Source organism: Haematobia irritans, chromosome 4 (genome assembly GCF_050003625.1).
Source record: "Haematobia irritans isolate KBUSLIRL chromosome 4, ASM5000362v1, whole genome shotgun sequence".
In the NCBI taxonomy this organism is placed as follows: domain Eukaryota; kingdom Metazoa; phylum Arthropoda; class Insecta; order Diptera; family Muscidae; genus Haematobia; species Haematobia irritans.
Window position 1 is genome coordinate 111,869,003 of NC_134400.1, and position 15,940 is coordinate 111,884,942.

Below are 15,940 nucleotides of genomic sequence, written 5' to 3' on the forward strand. Positions count from 1 at the left end.
TGTCAAACATGTAAATTAAACATAAAATTATTCGTGAGTCACGAGATTTTTCGTGAGCCACGATATTTTTTGTGGGTCACGGTATTTTTCGTGAGTCACGACATTGCGTGCTTGATGAAAAATCTTCTTTTCGTGAGTGTGCGCGAGCGTGAGTCCTACCAAACAATATCATGCGTGATTGTGCGTGAGTAAGATTTTTCCGCCGTGAGTGTGCATGAGCGTGAGTAAAATATTACTCACGTGCACACCTCTACCCTGTACCACAATAGCGGTGAATGCTATAAATACATTTAAAACTAATGGCAGCAGAAATGTGGTACACTGTAGCGTATACGTAGCGTATAATGGTTGCGAGCAGAATCTAATCACTCATACGCTCTACAGTACTCCATGATGAACTCGACCACTTACAGAAGCGATATATTTTCAAACCTGTTTTTACTATCGCCAATAGCGTACCTTACTATTCGCACAAAATCAGCACATGGAGAAATGAAAAGGGTGATTTGGTTAGTGTTATAGGATATGACTGAGTACATACGCTCATTGTAGTGTAACATGTGGGTATTCTGGCCATGTTAGCCCAAATAGGATGAACGTATATAAAGGAGCTTTATCTAACTTTGAGCCGATTTGGATCAAATTCAGCACACTTAAGTTAATGTTAAATCTACTGTCTATGTCAACTATCAAATCAATTGGACTAAAATCTCAGACTCTTTGAGGTAAAATTTTAACCATATTTCCTCCATCCAATAAAAATATATATATTCGCACAAACCTTACCTTACTATTCGCACAAAATCAGCACATGGAGAAATGAAAAGGGTGATTTGGTTAGTGTTATAGGATATGACTGAGTACATACGCTCATTGTAGTGTAACATGTGGGTATTCTGGCCATGTTAGCCCAAGTAGGAAGAACATATATAAAGGAGCTTTATCTAACTTTGAGCCGATTTGGATCAAATTCAGCACACTTAAGTTAATGTTAAATCTACTGTCTATGTCAACTATCAAATCAATTGGACTAAAATCTCAGACTCTTTGAGGTAAAATTTTAACCATATTTCCTCCATCGAATAAAAATATATATAAAAATCAGAAATACTTTAGACAAAATCAGACACACATTTCTAAAATATTGACTTCGGAGTGAAGGAGTGCCATCCGTGGTCTTATGAATCAAATAGAGTTGAAGTCGATTGGACTAAAACTGAGACCTGGAATTTTGATAACAAAAATATATATTCACAGACAGACGGACATGGTTAGATTGGTCGGCCCTGAGCAATATTGCCAAATACACCGTGTGTCTATCTCGTCTGCTCTGGATATTGCAAACCTATATACTAAGTTTTAATACCCTGTTCCACAAGGTGTAAAAAGAGGTGCCTTTCATGATTATATTTTGACGATAAATTATACTTGAAACATATCATAATTTTTGAAGTTAACCCACATAATTACATGAAGTTAACCCAGAATTTGATTTGCGGTTAACTCGTTTAAAAAGGGATTTGATACTACACTTATGAAAGGGGCCGAAAAACCTAATAAATTCATGTTTCCCAGTTTCGAGTACGCAAAACCCAAATTTAAAAGTGAATTGTATTTTTAATGTAGTTACTTCGGTTTGAAATCTATACCAAAATCATTAGTGCAGACAGAGAATATATTGGTTGAAAATCGATTGTTGTAATGGAAATTCTGCATTTACAATGAAATCACAGTTGTGTCAATCTATTTACGTTATTTACAACCATTATATAGTTCCTTCTACCATTTGGCGTTTTTTATTGTAGACTTTTGTTTGTAATTCAAGTCAAATAGTTGTCTTAACTAAATGTCTCTCTTTTAAAAAATTGTGATCGAATTCGATACGCACAACCAACCTTATAAGACCTCCATATCTGTCATTTAGTATTCAGCACTTTCAATTGATATTCACAGCCGAATTCCTTTGGAAATATTTTTAAATGTCAATAATGTTATTATCAATTATCCATTGGAAGTAAACGGACAAACTGCCTTTAGTGTATAACCTCGTCCTATGGCAATGAACATTATATACATATATTTTTCGTTTATAAAGCGTTGCTAATAAAAGGTGTAATTTTAAATTATCCGGAATTAAGATAACCGACACTTTTAAAGATTTTCTTATCTGTCGTTTGAGAAGTCGAAACTACAGCATTACTTGATATGAAGCTCTGACCGGCCAGTGTAGATTCAAAGATAAAATTCCCGAGACTATCGAGTTCATGGGGTAGCCACTTAGGAGTTGGTTATGCACAATTTATTGAAAACGAAATGATCTTGTAAGTATGGTCTTTGTAGCAATTTGAGTGATATAGATTTTCATTATTAATGGTCACTTTGCGGATCAATTCTGGTGTTTTAACCAATTTTTCGTCGACGCGATGCAACACGCCAGTATTATTAATAAAATTATTCACATTTAATCTTATTCTTTTCTTACAGCGAATTTAGGGAGCCACTGCACAGTGCTTTGATCGCATAAACCCTATGGACAAAAATGGTAGGATGCACCGCAGGAAAGCGAAAGTTTGTAGGGTGCCTTGTTGGTGCTCAAAACTATTAAAAATGCAATCGAACCACCCCTTCACGTACCACCCATACAAAGGGTTCAAAAATATCTGGTTGCATAGAGGGGTGTGATAAAAATAACAAAATTTAAAGGGTTAAAAGAAACCTTATAATCTTTGCTTAATTTTTTTCTCATTTTTTCAATGGAGGTCAAGTTACCATTTTCAATCGTTGACCAACAAACATATTTTGAAAAGGTTTTTTGTATTCGTTTCGTATACACACGTTCCATTTACTAAGACAATGTTCTTGGTTTGTTGAGATTTTAACGTCGAACATCCATAGGCTTTCAAAGATCCTGATCTTTCTCGTGGTAATATTTTTTTTTTTTAAGAAATATCGTTATCTATGATAGATTTAAAATAAAATTGAAATTGAAATTGGTTAATACACCAGTTATAGCAAATACATTTGAGGTCGTGAATCCTTGTACTTAGCGTCAATTTTATTTGGAACTTTCCGGATTAATGGGTTTCGGATGAATGGAAAAAAATACCCAAATAACAAATGTTGGTTTTATAAAATAGTCAATAAAGGGATTGTTTTTAAAATTGAAAATTGGTCCGCTGGTGAGGATTTAGGACCGATTTTGGTTCAAAATAATATTTTGTTGTGGCAAAGCTGGACTGAGTAGTCGAGATGTAAAAATTTGGTCAACATTTTATTTTTATAGAATATTTTGTCAGAATTTTATTTCTAAGGAAAATTTTGTTAACATTTTATTTTTATAGAATATTTTGTCCAGGGCTGTGGAGTCGAGTCAATTTTGCTCGACTCCGACACCAGCATTTCTTCTTTTGCTATATGTGTTTATATGGCCAAAAGAACTCTAAGTTTGAATTTTGATACGACTCGACGACAAACCTCAGCATTTTCGTAAAGACCTCTACATTTTAATTTCAGACCAATAAATTAAAATACGACATAAGACTATATAGAGGCCACATCAAAATATGGGTATAACAACAATCTCTGGAATATATATTTATAAAATCACAAAATTTCAAAAAAAAATTAGGCTTCCAGAAGTCTAAGAAGTAAACTCCTAGTATTGGTCTATATAGTCATTTTATAAAAAAAATCTATATAAAATAGAAACACTAACAAAAAGATACACAAAAATCAAAAATAAACCTATATTTTAATAGCCCATACCTATATTTTAATAGCCCTTGGATGCTGTAATTTTAAATTAAACCTCTGCCAACGTGCCATCTGAGCCGGTCTTTTGGGAGAAAGAAACTGATAGACCATTTATAAATCGATTATTCACCATTTTAGTTCTATAGAAACACTCGTAACTGTACAGCTATTGCTGTCATCTGTTGTATGGTAGTGGTTATTAAAAATTTTGTACGTCCTAATTTTTGGCAGTTTAAATATGTTTTATATATCCGACACATTCCATTTTTTAGCATCTACACTTTCTATCTGATTAGCCCGACATTTTGATTTTTGTGTATCTTTTTGTTAGTGTTTCTATTTTATATAGATTTTTTTTATAAAATGACTATATAGACCAATACCAGGAGTTTACTTCTTAGACTTCTGGAAGCCTAATTATTTTTTGAAATTTTGTGATTTTATAAATATATATTCCAGAGATTGTTGTTATACCCATATTTTGATGTGGCCTCTATATAGTCTTATGTCGTATTTTAATTTATTGGTCTGAAATTAAAATGTAGAGGTCTTTACGAAAATGCTGAGGTTTGTCGTCGAGTCGTATCAAAATTCAAACTTGGAGTTCTTTTGGCCATATAAACACATATAGCAAAAGAAGAAATGCTGGTGTCGGAGTCGGAGCCGGAGTCGAGCAAAATTGACTCGACTCCACAGCCCTGGACAAAATATTCTATAAAAGTAAAATGTTAACAAAATTTTCCTTAGAAATAAAATTCTGACAAAATATTCTATAAAAATAAAATGTTGACCAAATTTTTACATCTCGACTACTCAGTCCAGCTTTGCCACAACAAAATATTATTTTGAACCAAAATCGGTCCTAAATCCTCACCAGCGGACCAATTTTCAATTTTAAAAACAATCCCTTTATTGACTATTTTATAAAACCAACATTTGTTATTTGGGTATTTTTTTCCATTCATCCGAAACCCATTAATCCGGAAAGTTCCAAATAAAATTGACGCTAAGTACAAGGATTCACGACCTCAAATGTATTTGCTATAACTGGTGTATTAACCAATTTCAATTTCAATTTTATTTTAAATCTATCATAGATAACGATATTTCTTAAAAAAAAATATTACCACGAGAAAGATCAGGATCTTTGAAAGCCTATGGATGTTCGACGTTAAAATCTCAACAAACCAAGAACATTGTCTTAGTAAATGGAACGTGTGTATACGAAACGAATACACAAAACCTTTTCAAAATATGTTTGTTGGTCAACGATTGAAAATGGTAACTTGACCTCCATTGAAAAAATGAGAAAAAAATTAAGCAAAGATTATAAGGTTTCTTTTAACCCTTTAAATTTTGTTATTTTTATCACACCCCTCTATGCAACCAGATATTTTTGAACCCTTTGTATGGGTGGTACGTGAAGGGGTGGTTCGATTGCATTTTTAATAGTTTTGAGCACCAACAAGGCACCCTACAAACTTTCGCTTTCCTGCGGTGCATCCTACCATTTTTGTCCATAAGGTTTATGCGATCAAAGCACTATGCAGTGGCTCCCTAAATTCGCTGTAAGAAAAGAATAAGATTAAATGTGAATAATTTTATTAATAATACTGGCGTGTTGCATCGCGTCGACGAAAAATTGGTTAAAACACCAGAATTGATCCGCAAAGTGACCATTAATAATGAAAATCTATATCACTCAAATTGCAACAAAGACCATACTTACAAGACCATTTCGTTTTCAATAAATTGTGCATAACCAACTCCTAGGTGGCTACCCCATTAACTCGATAGTCTCGGGAATTTTACTTTTGAATTGACACTGGACTGTCAGAGCTTCATATCAAGTAATGCTATAGTTTCGACTTCTCAAATGACAGATAAGAAAATCTTGAAAAGTGACGGCTATCTTAATTCCGGGTGATTTAAAATTACACCTCTTATTAGCAACGCTTTATAAACGAAATATATTTATATAATGTTCATTGTCATAGGATGAGGTTATACAATAAAGGCAGTTTGTCCGTTTCCAAAGATATTGTCTTTACACTAATGATTTTGGTATAGATTTCAAGCCGAAGTAACTACACTAAGAGTGCATTTAAAATACAATTCAGTTTTAAATTTGGGTTTTGCGTACTCGAAACTGGGAAACATGAATTTTAATAGGTTTTTCTGCCCCTTTCATAAGTGTAGTATCAAATCCCTTTTTAAACGAGTTAACCGCAAATCAAATTCTGGGTCAACTTCATGTATAAATTATACTATGTTTCAAGTATAAGTTATCTTCAAAATAGAATCATGAAAGGCACCTCTTTTTACACCTTGTGGAACAGGGTATTAAAACTTAGTGTATAGGTTTGCAATATCCAGAGCAGACGAGATAGACACTTGGTGCCTTTGGCAATATTGCTCAGGGCCGACCCCTGAGTCAATCTAACCATGTCCGTCTGTCTGTGAATATATATTTTTGTAATCAAAATTCCAGGTCTCAGCATTAGTCCAATCGGCATCAACTCTATTTGATTTATATGACCACGGATGATTTATATGATCACGAATCACGAAATCACGAAGTCAATATTTTAGCAATGTGTACCTAATTTTGTCTAAAGTATTTCTGATTTTTATAGGATGGGGGTATATTAACTTTGTCATTCCGTTTGTAACACATCGAAATATTGCTCTAAGACCCCATAAAGTATATGTATATATACTCTGGGTCGAGGTGAAATTCTGAGTCGATCTAAGCATGTCCGTCCGTCCGTCCGTCCGTCTGTTGAAATCACGCTAACTTGAAACTTGGCACAAGTAGTTGTTATTGATGTAGGTCGGATGGTATTGAAAATGGGCCATATCGGTTCACTTTTACGTATAGCCCCCATATAAAGGGACCCTCAGATTTGGCTTGTGGAGCCTCTAACAGAAGCATATTTCATCCGATCCGGCTGAAATTTGGTACATGGTGTTGGTATATGGTCTCTAACAACCATGCAAAAATTGGTCCACATCGGTCCATAATTATATATAGCCCCCATATAAACCGATCCCCAGATTTGGCTTGCGGAGCCTAAAAGAGAAGCAAATTTCATCCGATCCGGCTGAAATGTGGTACATGGTGTTGGTATATGGTCTCTAACAACCATGCAAAAATTGGTCCACATCGGTCCATAATTATATAGCCCCCATATAAACCGATCCCCAGATTTGGCTTGCGGAGCCTAAAAGAGAAGCAAATTTCATCCGATCCGGCTGAAATGTGGTACATGGTGTTGGTATATGGTCTCTAACAACCATGCAAAAATTGGTCCACATCGGTCCATAATTATATATAGCCCCCATATAAACCGATCCCCAGATTTGTCTTGCGGAGCCTCAAAGAGAAGAAAATTTCATCCAAGCCGGTTGTAATTTGGAACATGGTGTTAGTATATGATCTTTAACAACCGTCACAGAATTTACATACAAATAAAGTTGTTAATATTTATTTGCCGTTATTTTTTGTGTGTTCACACGCAGAAAAATTATGTTGCTATCTTTATCCGTTCAAAAGTTACAGAATTATTTAAAAAAAAAAGCGAATTGGAACCATTGTGCACCGTTTGAACTCGGCTACAATAAGGAGCTTCTTAAGCTAAATATAAAATCGGACAAAACTCGTTGATAAGAGAGAACTTAACCCCTTGCGGCATCACAATGAACTGGAACAGTCTTGCATTTGAAAGAAGAAATCTTAAATACCTAACACTTTGTCGTATATGACGGATATAAAAAGGAGGGAAATGGTTTAATATAGCCTGTTTAGTATATTATTGTTTTTTACGGACCATCTCAGTTATAACAACCTTTGTACTAAGCGACAATTTCATTTGGAACTTTACGAAATCACGGGTTTCTGATGCGTGGAACAAAAACAAATGTCCAAAATAAAGTTTTGTTGTAGCAAAGTTGGACTGAATACCCAGAAAAAATGGAGCACTATTTCAGCAGGATTGTAAGGGAGAGAGGCAGTACCAACTGCTTACAAAACAACAGAATCAGCGCTGATTTTTGTAGGAGATTTAGAGCAGCTTCTACATAGCGCTGACATAATTGCTAATTTTAATAGAAATATTGCTCAAAATTTATATATAATCTTGAGTATAGCATTGTTGGCGTGAAGGAAAACAGCACTAACTTTCATGCATCTATACTGCATGAATTGGTTGCAATAACGTAAACGAATGATCATAAACTAGTGTGATTGCTCGTTTACGTTATTGCCACCGATTCATGCAGCTTGGATGCACTGCCTACTTTATTGTATACCAAACAGCGCAACTAAACTCTTACTGCTGAAGTATTTTTTGCTGTGTAGTCTAAATGAGCCTAAAATAATGGACTGTCACAATAACTAATGTAAACTACAGCGACTTCTAACTAACGTAAAATTCAATCGACTAATTTTGTTCATTTTTCTCTAATCCATTTAAAAGAATCCTCCCTACGGCTTTAATCACACTAAACTTACCTGGTTCGATGCTTTAGTAGATTTCTGTTTGGAAAATATTTCCTCTTACGTCGCTTAAAAAGTTTAGAATGTGTGTTTATTTCGTGGCTGGAAGGATAATAACTTTGGCCTAGTGCATGATGTAATGATGTAATTGTTTTGGCACTTGTATGGACTTTCAACTCATTCTCATCATCGTCAACGTTGCCATCGCCACCAGCATTGTTGTCACTACTGACACTGTTTATGCCAAAATGGGACATCAAATTTCTTCTATCATTTTCTGTCATCGATAGATTTGGGTTTATTTCATGCAACATGGTCAATGGATCGGTATCAGATTTTAACGGTAAATGATGGGGCATTTTCAGTTGTTGTGAATCGGATATAGCATCATCAGTTTCGGTTGCCTCTGTCAACGCCACCTCCCCTATAACCTGCTTATCTCGTTCTGGCCGTATTGTATTCTTTTGAAATTCGGATAGCGGCAAATGCAGCATTGCAGTGGAGTAGGTGGAGCTTTTATTACCGGCTGAAAAGGAGGCGGTAGTGGTATGGCCATAGAAACCTTGACTGTTGAAACCATTGATGGTCGTATCGTTGATATCGATATTACCAAAATTTGTTGCTGTTAAATTACGTCTCACTTGCACTGTTTTGAAGACAATGTGGGCACTGGATAGCGCCAAAATTAATGCTAGCAATAATAGCAAAACGTGGGTGGTGTTGCTTTGATTCATGCGCAGAAAATATCGTTGATAAAGCATTTCGACCTAAAAACGAATATAAGAAAAAAACAAAAAAATGGTAAGAACAATTGAAGGAATGCGATACAAACGAAAATATATCTCAAGCATTAAGTATGGTCCAAATGCATGTTCAAGTCCCATTAATCGTTATATAAATTACACAAAGGCTATTTCAGTTGGACGGTACTGATATTCGAAACTCGCAAATGCACATTTAAGAGGCATTAAACAACTTGGTTTCAAATTTTAAAAAATATTTTTTACCTAAGACTAATGCCTGTTAATCGTACGAAACCATGCACAGTGGTTCTAAATCTCTTTTATACCCTCCACCATTGAATGGGGGGTATATTAACATAGTCATTCCGTTTGTAACACCTCGAAATATTGCTCTAAGACCCCATAAAGTATATATATTCTGGGTCGTGGTGAAATTCTGAGTCGATGTAAGCATGTCCGTCCGTCCGTCTGTTGAAATCACGCTAACTTTCGAACGAAACAAGCTATCGACTTCAAACTTGGCACAAGTAGTTCTTATTGATGTAGATCGGATGGTTTTGCAAATGGGCCATATCGGTCCACTTTTGCGTATAGCCCACATATAAACGGACCCTCAGATTTGCCTTGCGGAGCCTATAAGATTAGCATATTTCATCCGTTCCGGCTGAAATTTGGTACGTGGTGTTAGAATATGGTCTCTAACAACCATGCAAAAATTTGTCCAATAGGTCCATAATTATATATAGCACCCATATAAACCTATCCCCAGATTTGATTTCCGGAGCTTCTTAGAGGAGCAAACTTCATCCGATCCGGTTGAAATTTGGTACGTGGGGTTAGTATGTGGTTTGGAGCCACCGTGGTGCAATGGTTAGCATGCCCGCCTTGCGTACACAAGGTCGTGGGTTCGATTCCTGCTTCGACCGAACACCAAAAAGTTTTTCAGCGGTGGATTATCCCACCTCAGTAATGTTGGTGACATTTCTGAGGGTTTCAAAAACTTCTCTAAGTGGTTTCACTGCAATGTGGAACGCCGTTCGGACTCGGCTATAAAAAGGAGGTCCCTTGTCATTGAGCTTAACATGGAATCGGGCAGCACTCAGTGATAAGAGAGAAGTTCACCAATGTGGTATCACAATGGACTGAATAGTCTAAGTGAGCCTAATACATCGGGCTGCCACCTAACCTAACCTAACCTAGTATATGGTCTCTAACAACCATGCCAAATTTGGTCCATATCGGTCCCTAATTATATATAGCCCCCATATAAACCGATCCCCAGATTTGACCTCCGGAGCCTCTTGCAGGAGCAGAATTCATCCGATGCGGTTGAAATTTGGTACGTGGTGTTAGTATATGGTCTCTAACAACCATGCAAGAATTGGTCCGTATCGGTTCATAATTATATATAGCCCCCATATAAACCGATCCCCAGAGCAAATGCATCCGATCCGGTTGAAATTTGGAACGTGGTGTTAGAATGTGGTCTCTAACAAACACGAAAGAATTGATCCATATTGGTCCATAATTATATATAGCCCCTATATAAATCGATCCCCAGATTTGACCCCCGATTCGGTTGAAATTTGGTACATGGTGTTATATGGTCTCTAGCAACCATGCCAAATTTGGTCCATATCGGTCCCTAATTATAACAGCCCCCATATAAACCGATCCCCAGATTTTATCTCCGGAGCCTCTTGGAGTAGCAAAATTCATCCGATTCGGTTGAAATTTGGAACGTGGTGTTACAATGTCGTCTCTAACAAACACGCAAGAATTGGTCCATATCGGTTCATAATTATATATAGCCCCCATATAAATCGATCCCCAGATTTGACCCCCGATTCGGTTGAAATTTTGTACATGGTGTTATATGGTCTCTAACAACCATGCCAAATTTGGTCCATATCGGTCCCTAATTATATACAGCCCACATATAACCCGATCCCCAGATTTTATCTCCGGAGCCTCTTAGAGGAGCAAAATTCATCCGATCCGGTTGAACTTTGGTACGTGGTGTTAGTATATGGTCTCTAACAACCATGCCAAATTTGGTCCATATCGGTCCCTAATTATATAATTATATATCCATATAAACCGATCCCCAGATTTGACCTCCAAATTTTACTTATATAGAAAATGTTGTCAAAATTTTATTTTGTCAAATTTTTATTTTTATAGAAACTTTTGTCGAAATTTTATTTCCAAAGAAAATTTTGTCAAACTTAATTATATACGTATTTAATCGGCCTTTTTATACCCTCCACCATAGGATGGGGGTATATAACCTTTGTCATTCCGTTTGTAACACATCGAAATATTGCTCTAAGACCCCATAAAGTATATATATTCTGGATCGTGGTGAAATTCTGAATCGATCTAAGCATGTCCGTCCGTCCGTTCGTCCGTCCGTCCGTCTGTTGAAATCACGCTAACTTCCGAACGAAACAAGCTATCGACTGGAAACTTGGCACAAGTAGTTGTTATTGATGTAGGTCGGAGGGTATTGCAAATGGGCCATATCGGTCCACTTTTACGTATAGCCCCCATATAAAGGGACCTTCAGATTTGGCTTGTGGAGCCTCCAACAGAAGCATATTTCATCCGATCCGGCTGAAATTTGGTACGCGGTGTAAGTATATGGTCTCTAACATCTATGCAAAAACCGATCCCCATATAAACCGATCCGCAGATTTTGCTTGCGAAGCCTCAAAGAGAAGCAAATTTCATCCGATCCGGCTGAAATTTGGTGCATGGTGTTGGTATATGGTCTCTAATAACCGCGCAAAAATTGGTTCATATCGGTCCATAATTATATATAGCCCCCATATAAACCGATCCCCAGATTTGGCTTGCGAAGCCTCAAAGAGAAGCAAATTTCATCCGGTCCGGGTGAAATTTGGTACATGGTCTTAGTATATGGTCTCAAACAACCATGCAAAAATTGATCCACATCGGTCCTTAATTATATATAGCCCCCATATAAACCGATCCCCAGATTTGGCTTGGGGAGCCTCAAAGAGATGCACATTTCATCCGATCCGGCTGAAATTTGGTATATGGTCTCTAATAACCATGCAAAAATTGGTCCACATAGGTCCATAATTATATATAGCCCCCATATAAACCGTTCTCCAGATTTGACCTCCGAAAACTCTTGGAGGAGAAAAATTCATCCAATCCGGTTCAAATTTGGAACGTGGTGTAAGTATATGGCCACTAACAACCATACAAAAATTGGTCCATATCGGTCTATAGTTATATATGTTATAGCCGATCTCCAATCACACAAAAATTGGTCCATATCGGTTCATAATCATGGTTGCCACTCGAGCCAAAAATTATCTACCAAAATTTTATTTCTATAGAAAATTTTGTCAAAATTTTATTTCTATAGAAATTTTTGTCAAAATTTTATTTCTATAGAAAATTTTGTTAAAATTTTATTTCTATAGAAAGTTTTTGTTAAAGTTTTATTTCTATAGAAAATTTTGTCAAAATTTTATTTCTATAGAAAATTTTGTTAAAATTTTATTTCTATAGAAAATTTTGTTAAAATTTTATTCCTGTAGAAATTTTTGTCAAAATTTTATTTCTATGGAAAATTTTGTTAAAATTTTATTTCCATAGAAAATTTTGTCAAAATTTTATGTCTATAGAAAATGTTGTCAAACTGAATTGAATACGTATTTGATCGATCTTTTTTGATTTAATATATACCACGTATGGACTTACATACAATTTAGAAGACGGTGTTAGGAGGTTTTAAGATACCTTGCCATCGGCAAGCGTTACCGCAACTTAAGTAATTCGATTGTGGATGGCAGTGTTTAGAAGAAGTTTCTACGCAATCCATGGTGGAGGGTACATAAGCTTCGGCCTGGCCGAACTTACGTCTGCTTGGTTTTGTTTGTTTTTTTTTTTTTTGGAAATAAATCTGCAACTTTTTAATGGATAAATATAGTAACATAGTACAGTAACACCATATTTTGTCAGTATTTTATATGGCACAGAAGCCAGAGTGCACGAAGAGTCTTGAAGTCAAGTGTGCAAAACTTGGTGGAAATCGGTTCTGATTTAGGTAGCTCCTATACGAGTATATATCTATTGTCCGATTTACACTTACATGACCTACTAAATTTTCACTCTGAGACCACAGTTTCACTCCGATTAACTAACATTCTATCTACGAGTTTCGTTGCCAAGCTTCATTGAAATCGGTTCAGATTTAGATATATCCCCCATATCTTACACCCGATATGCACTTACATGGCTCCAGCCACGATCTTTCTCTGACTTACTTTAAATTTTGCACAAGGAGTATATTTGATAGTACCGTCAAGTGTGCCAAGTTTGATATGAGTGTACTTTTACAGAAATGCACTATTTCACCTAAGTTAATGAGGTTTGACACATTTTAATAAGCAAAGACCTACGTATAATATATCGTTGGAAAAGTATTTCTATTTATATTATCGAGAAAAACAAAACCTACGAAAATGGAAAGTTTTTAGGGTACGGAACCATTTTTTTAAATCCATTTTTTGGTAATTAAAAATATGAATTGAAACCAATATAACTTTTGAAATAATAATAAGTTAGCTGATAGCCTAAGAGCTAATGCTAGATTTTCTCTCTATTATTCTTATATTTACTATAAGTTTAATAAATAAATAAATAAATAATTATGACAAAATTGTGATTTTTGCAGAAAAAATTGTTTTAAGAAATATTGCTGAATATATTATTCACAAAATTCGTATCGAAAAAATTTTCGTTAAAAAATTCCTAATATTAAGCAATTCGGGTTGCGGCCCATTTGGTTTTGCACATCTTACAATCAGAGACATAAAAAAAATTTTCTTTATAGACTCCCAGTTTTATTTCAAAAATGGATCTAAATCGCAAAATGACCCCACAATGTTACATTCGGTTGGAATTAAACTAAAACATATTTATGAAAGGAGGAATAATAATATAACCATCATTTTTATACCCTCCACCATAGGGATATATTAACTTTGTCATTCCGTTTGTAACACATTGAAATATTGGTCTAAGAACCCATAGATATTCTGGGTCATGGTGAAATTCTGAGTCGATCTAAGCATGTCCGTCTGTTCAAATCATGCTAACTACCGAAAGAAACAAGCTATCGACCTCAAACTTGGCATAAGTAGTTATTATTGATGTAGGTCGGACGGTATTGCAAATGGGCTATATCGGACCACTTTAACGTATAGCCCCCATATAAACTCACCCCCAGATTTGGCCATGGAGCCTCTTGGAGGAGAAAAATTTATACGATCCGGTTGAAATTTGGTACGTGGTGTGAGTATATGGTATCTAACAACCATGCAATAATTGGTCCATACCGGTCAATAATTATATATAGCTCCCATATAAACCGATCTTCAGATTTGACCTCCGGAGCCTACAGCAGGAGAAAAATTCATCTGATCCGGTTGAAATTTGGTACGTGGTGTAAGTATATGGTCTCTAACAACCATATCGGCGTATAATTATATACAGCCCCCATATAACCCGATCCCCAGATTTTACCTCCAGAGCCTTTTGGAGGAACAAATTTAATCCGATCCGATTGAAATTTGGTACGTGGTGTTGACATATAGCATCTAACACTAGAGAAAAAATTGGTTCAAATCGGTCCATAATTATATATAGCCCCCATATGAACCGACCCCCAGATTTGAACTCCGGAGCCTCTTGGAGGAGAAAAATTTATCCGATCCGGTTGAAATTTGGTACCTGGTGTTATTATATGGTGTCTAACAACCATGCAAAAATTGGTCCATACCGGTCCATAATTATATAGCCCCCTTTTGATGTTTGTATTTGGTCTCTAACACCCATGCAAAAATGTATACATAGCGGTCCATAATTATATATAGCCCCTATATAAACCGATCTCCAAATTTTCCTCCGGAGCCCCTTGGAGAAGCAAATTTCTTCCGATTCGGTTGAAATTTGGTACGTTGTGTAAGTATATAGTCTCGAATAACCATTCAAAAATTGGTCGATATCGGTCCATATAACCCCCATATAAACCGACCCCCAGATTTGATTTCAGAGCCACTTGGAGGAGCAAATTTCATCAGATTCAGTTGAAATTTTGTATTTTGTGTAAGTATATTGACACTAACAACCATGCAAAAATTAGTCTATAGTGGCTCATATTATATATACTCCATATAAACCGATCCCCAGAATTGACCACCGGAGCCTCTAACAACCATGGAAAATTTGGTCCCCATATTTGGTTTTGTAGCCTCTGGGAGGAACAAATTTCATCCGATTGAGTTGAAAAATTTGTATTTTGTCCATATCGGTCCTTAATTACATATTGTCCCCATATAAACCGATCGGTAGATTTGACCTCCGGAGACTCTTGGAGGAACAAATTTCTTCCGATTCGGTTGAAATTTGGCACATTGCGCTAATAAATGGTCGCTAACAACCATGCCACCGTGGTGCAATAGTTAGCATGCCCGCCTTGCATACACAAGGTCGTGGGTTCGATTCCTGCTACACTTTTGCGAAGTTGCCTTAAAATTGCTTCAGATAGGTGTCAGGGTACAATAACTTTGATCTGCCAACAAATGTGCCTACCAGAAATATTAAGTTTAGACCCCATAAAATATATACCGATCGACACAGGATCACCTCTTAAGTCGTAACTATCGCTAAATGTATCTTATTTTTATTGGAAAAAATTATTTGGTTGTAGTTAAATTTTATTATTTTTATCGAAATTTTCCACCGCTTAATGAAATCTTACTTTTTTTTTAAGTATGTCTCAAAAATTTTATGAACTAAACGTGAGTATTAAGTTCAATGACCGTACACATAAGTTCAATATGAACTAAAGCAAAAGAAGATTTTCGTACGATTCCCAAAAATAGTAAGAATGAACTACTGTATG

At 35.8% G+C, this 15,940-nt stretch overlaps 1 protein-coding gene across 1 annotated transcript in view; it reads right to left on the minus strand.

The window, feature by feature from the left end:
- Nucleotides 1–15,940, minus strand: part of LOC142235716 (uncharacterized) — a 428,189-nt gene that overhangs the window by 369,827 nt on the left and 42,422 nt on the right. Inside the window, exon 5 of the mRNA XM_075306976.1 lies at nt 8,267–9,018. Within this exon, the coding sequence (XP_075163091.1) occupies nt 8,267–9,018 (752 nt within the window). The remainder of the gene's footprint in view (nt 1–8,266; nt 9,019–15,940) is intronic.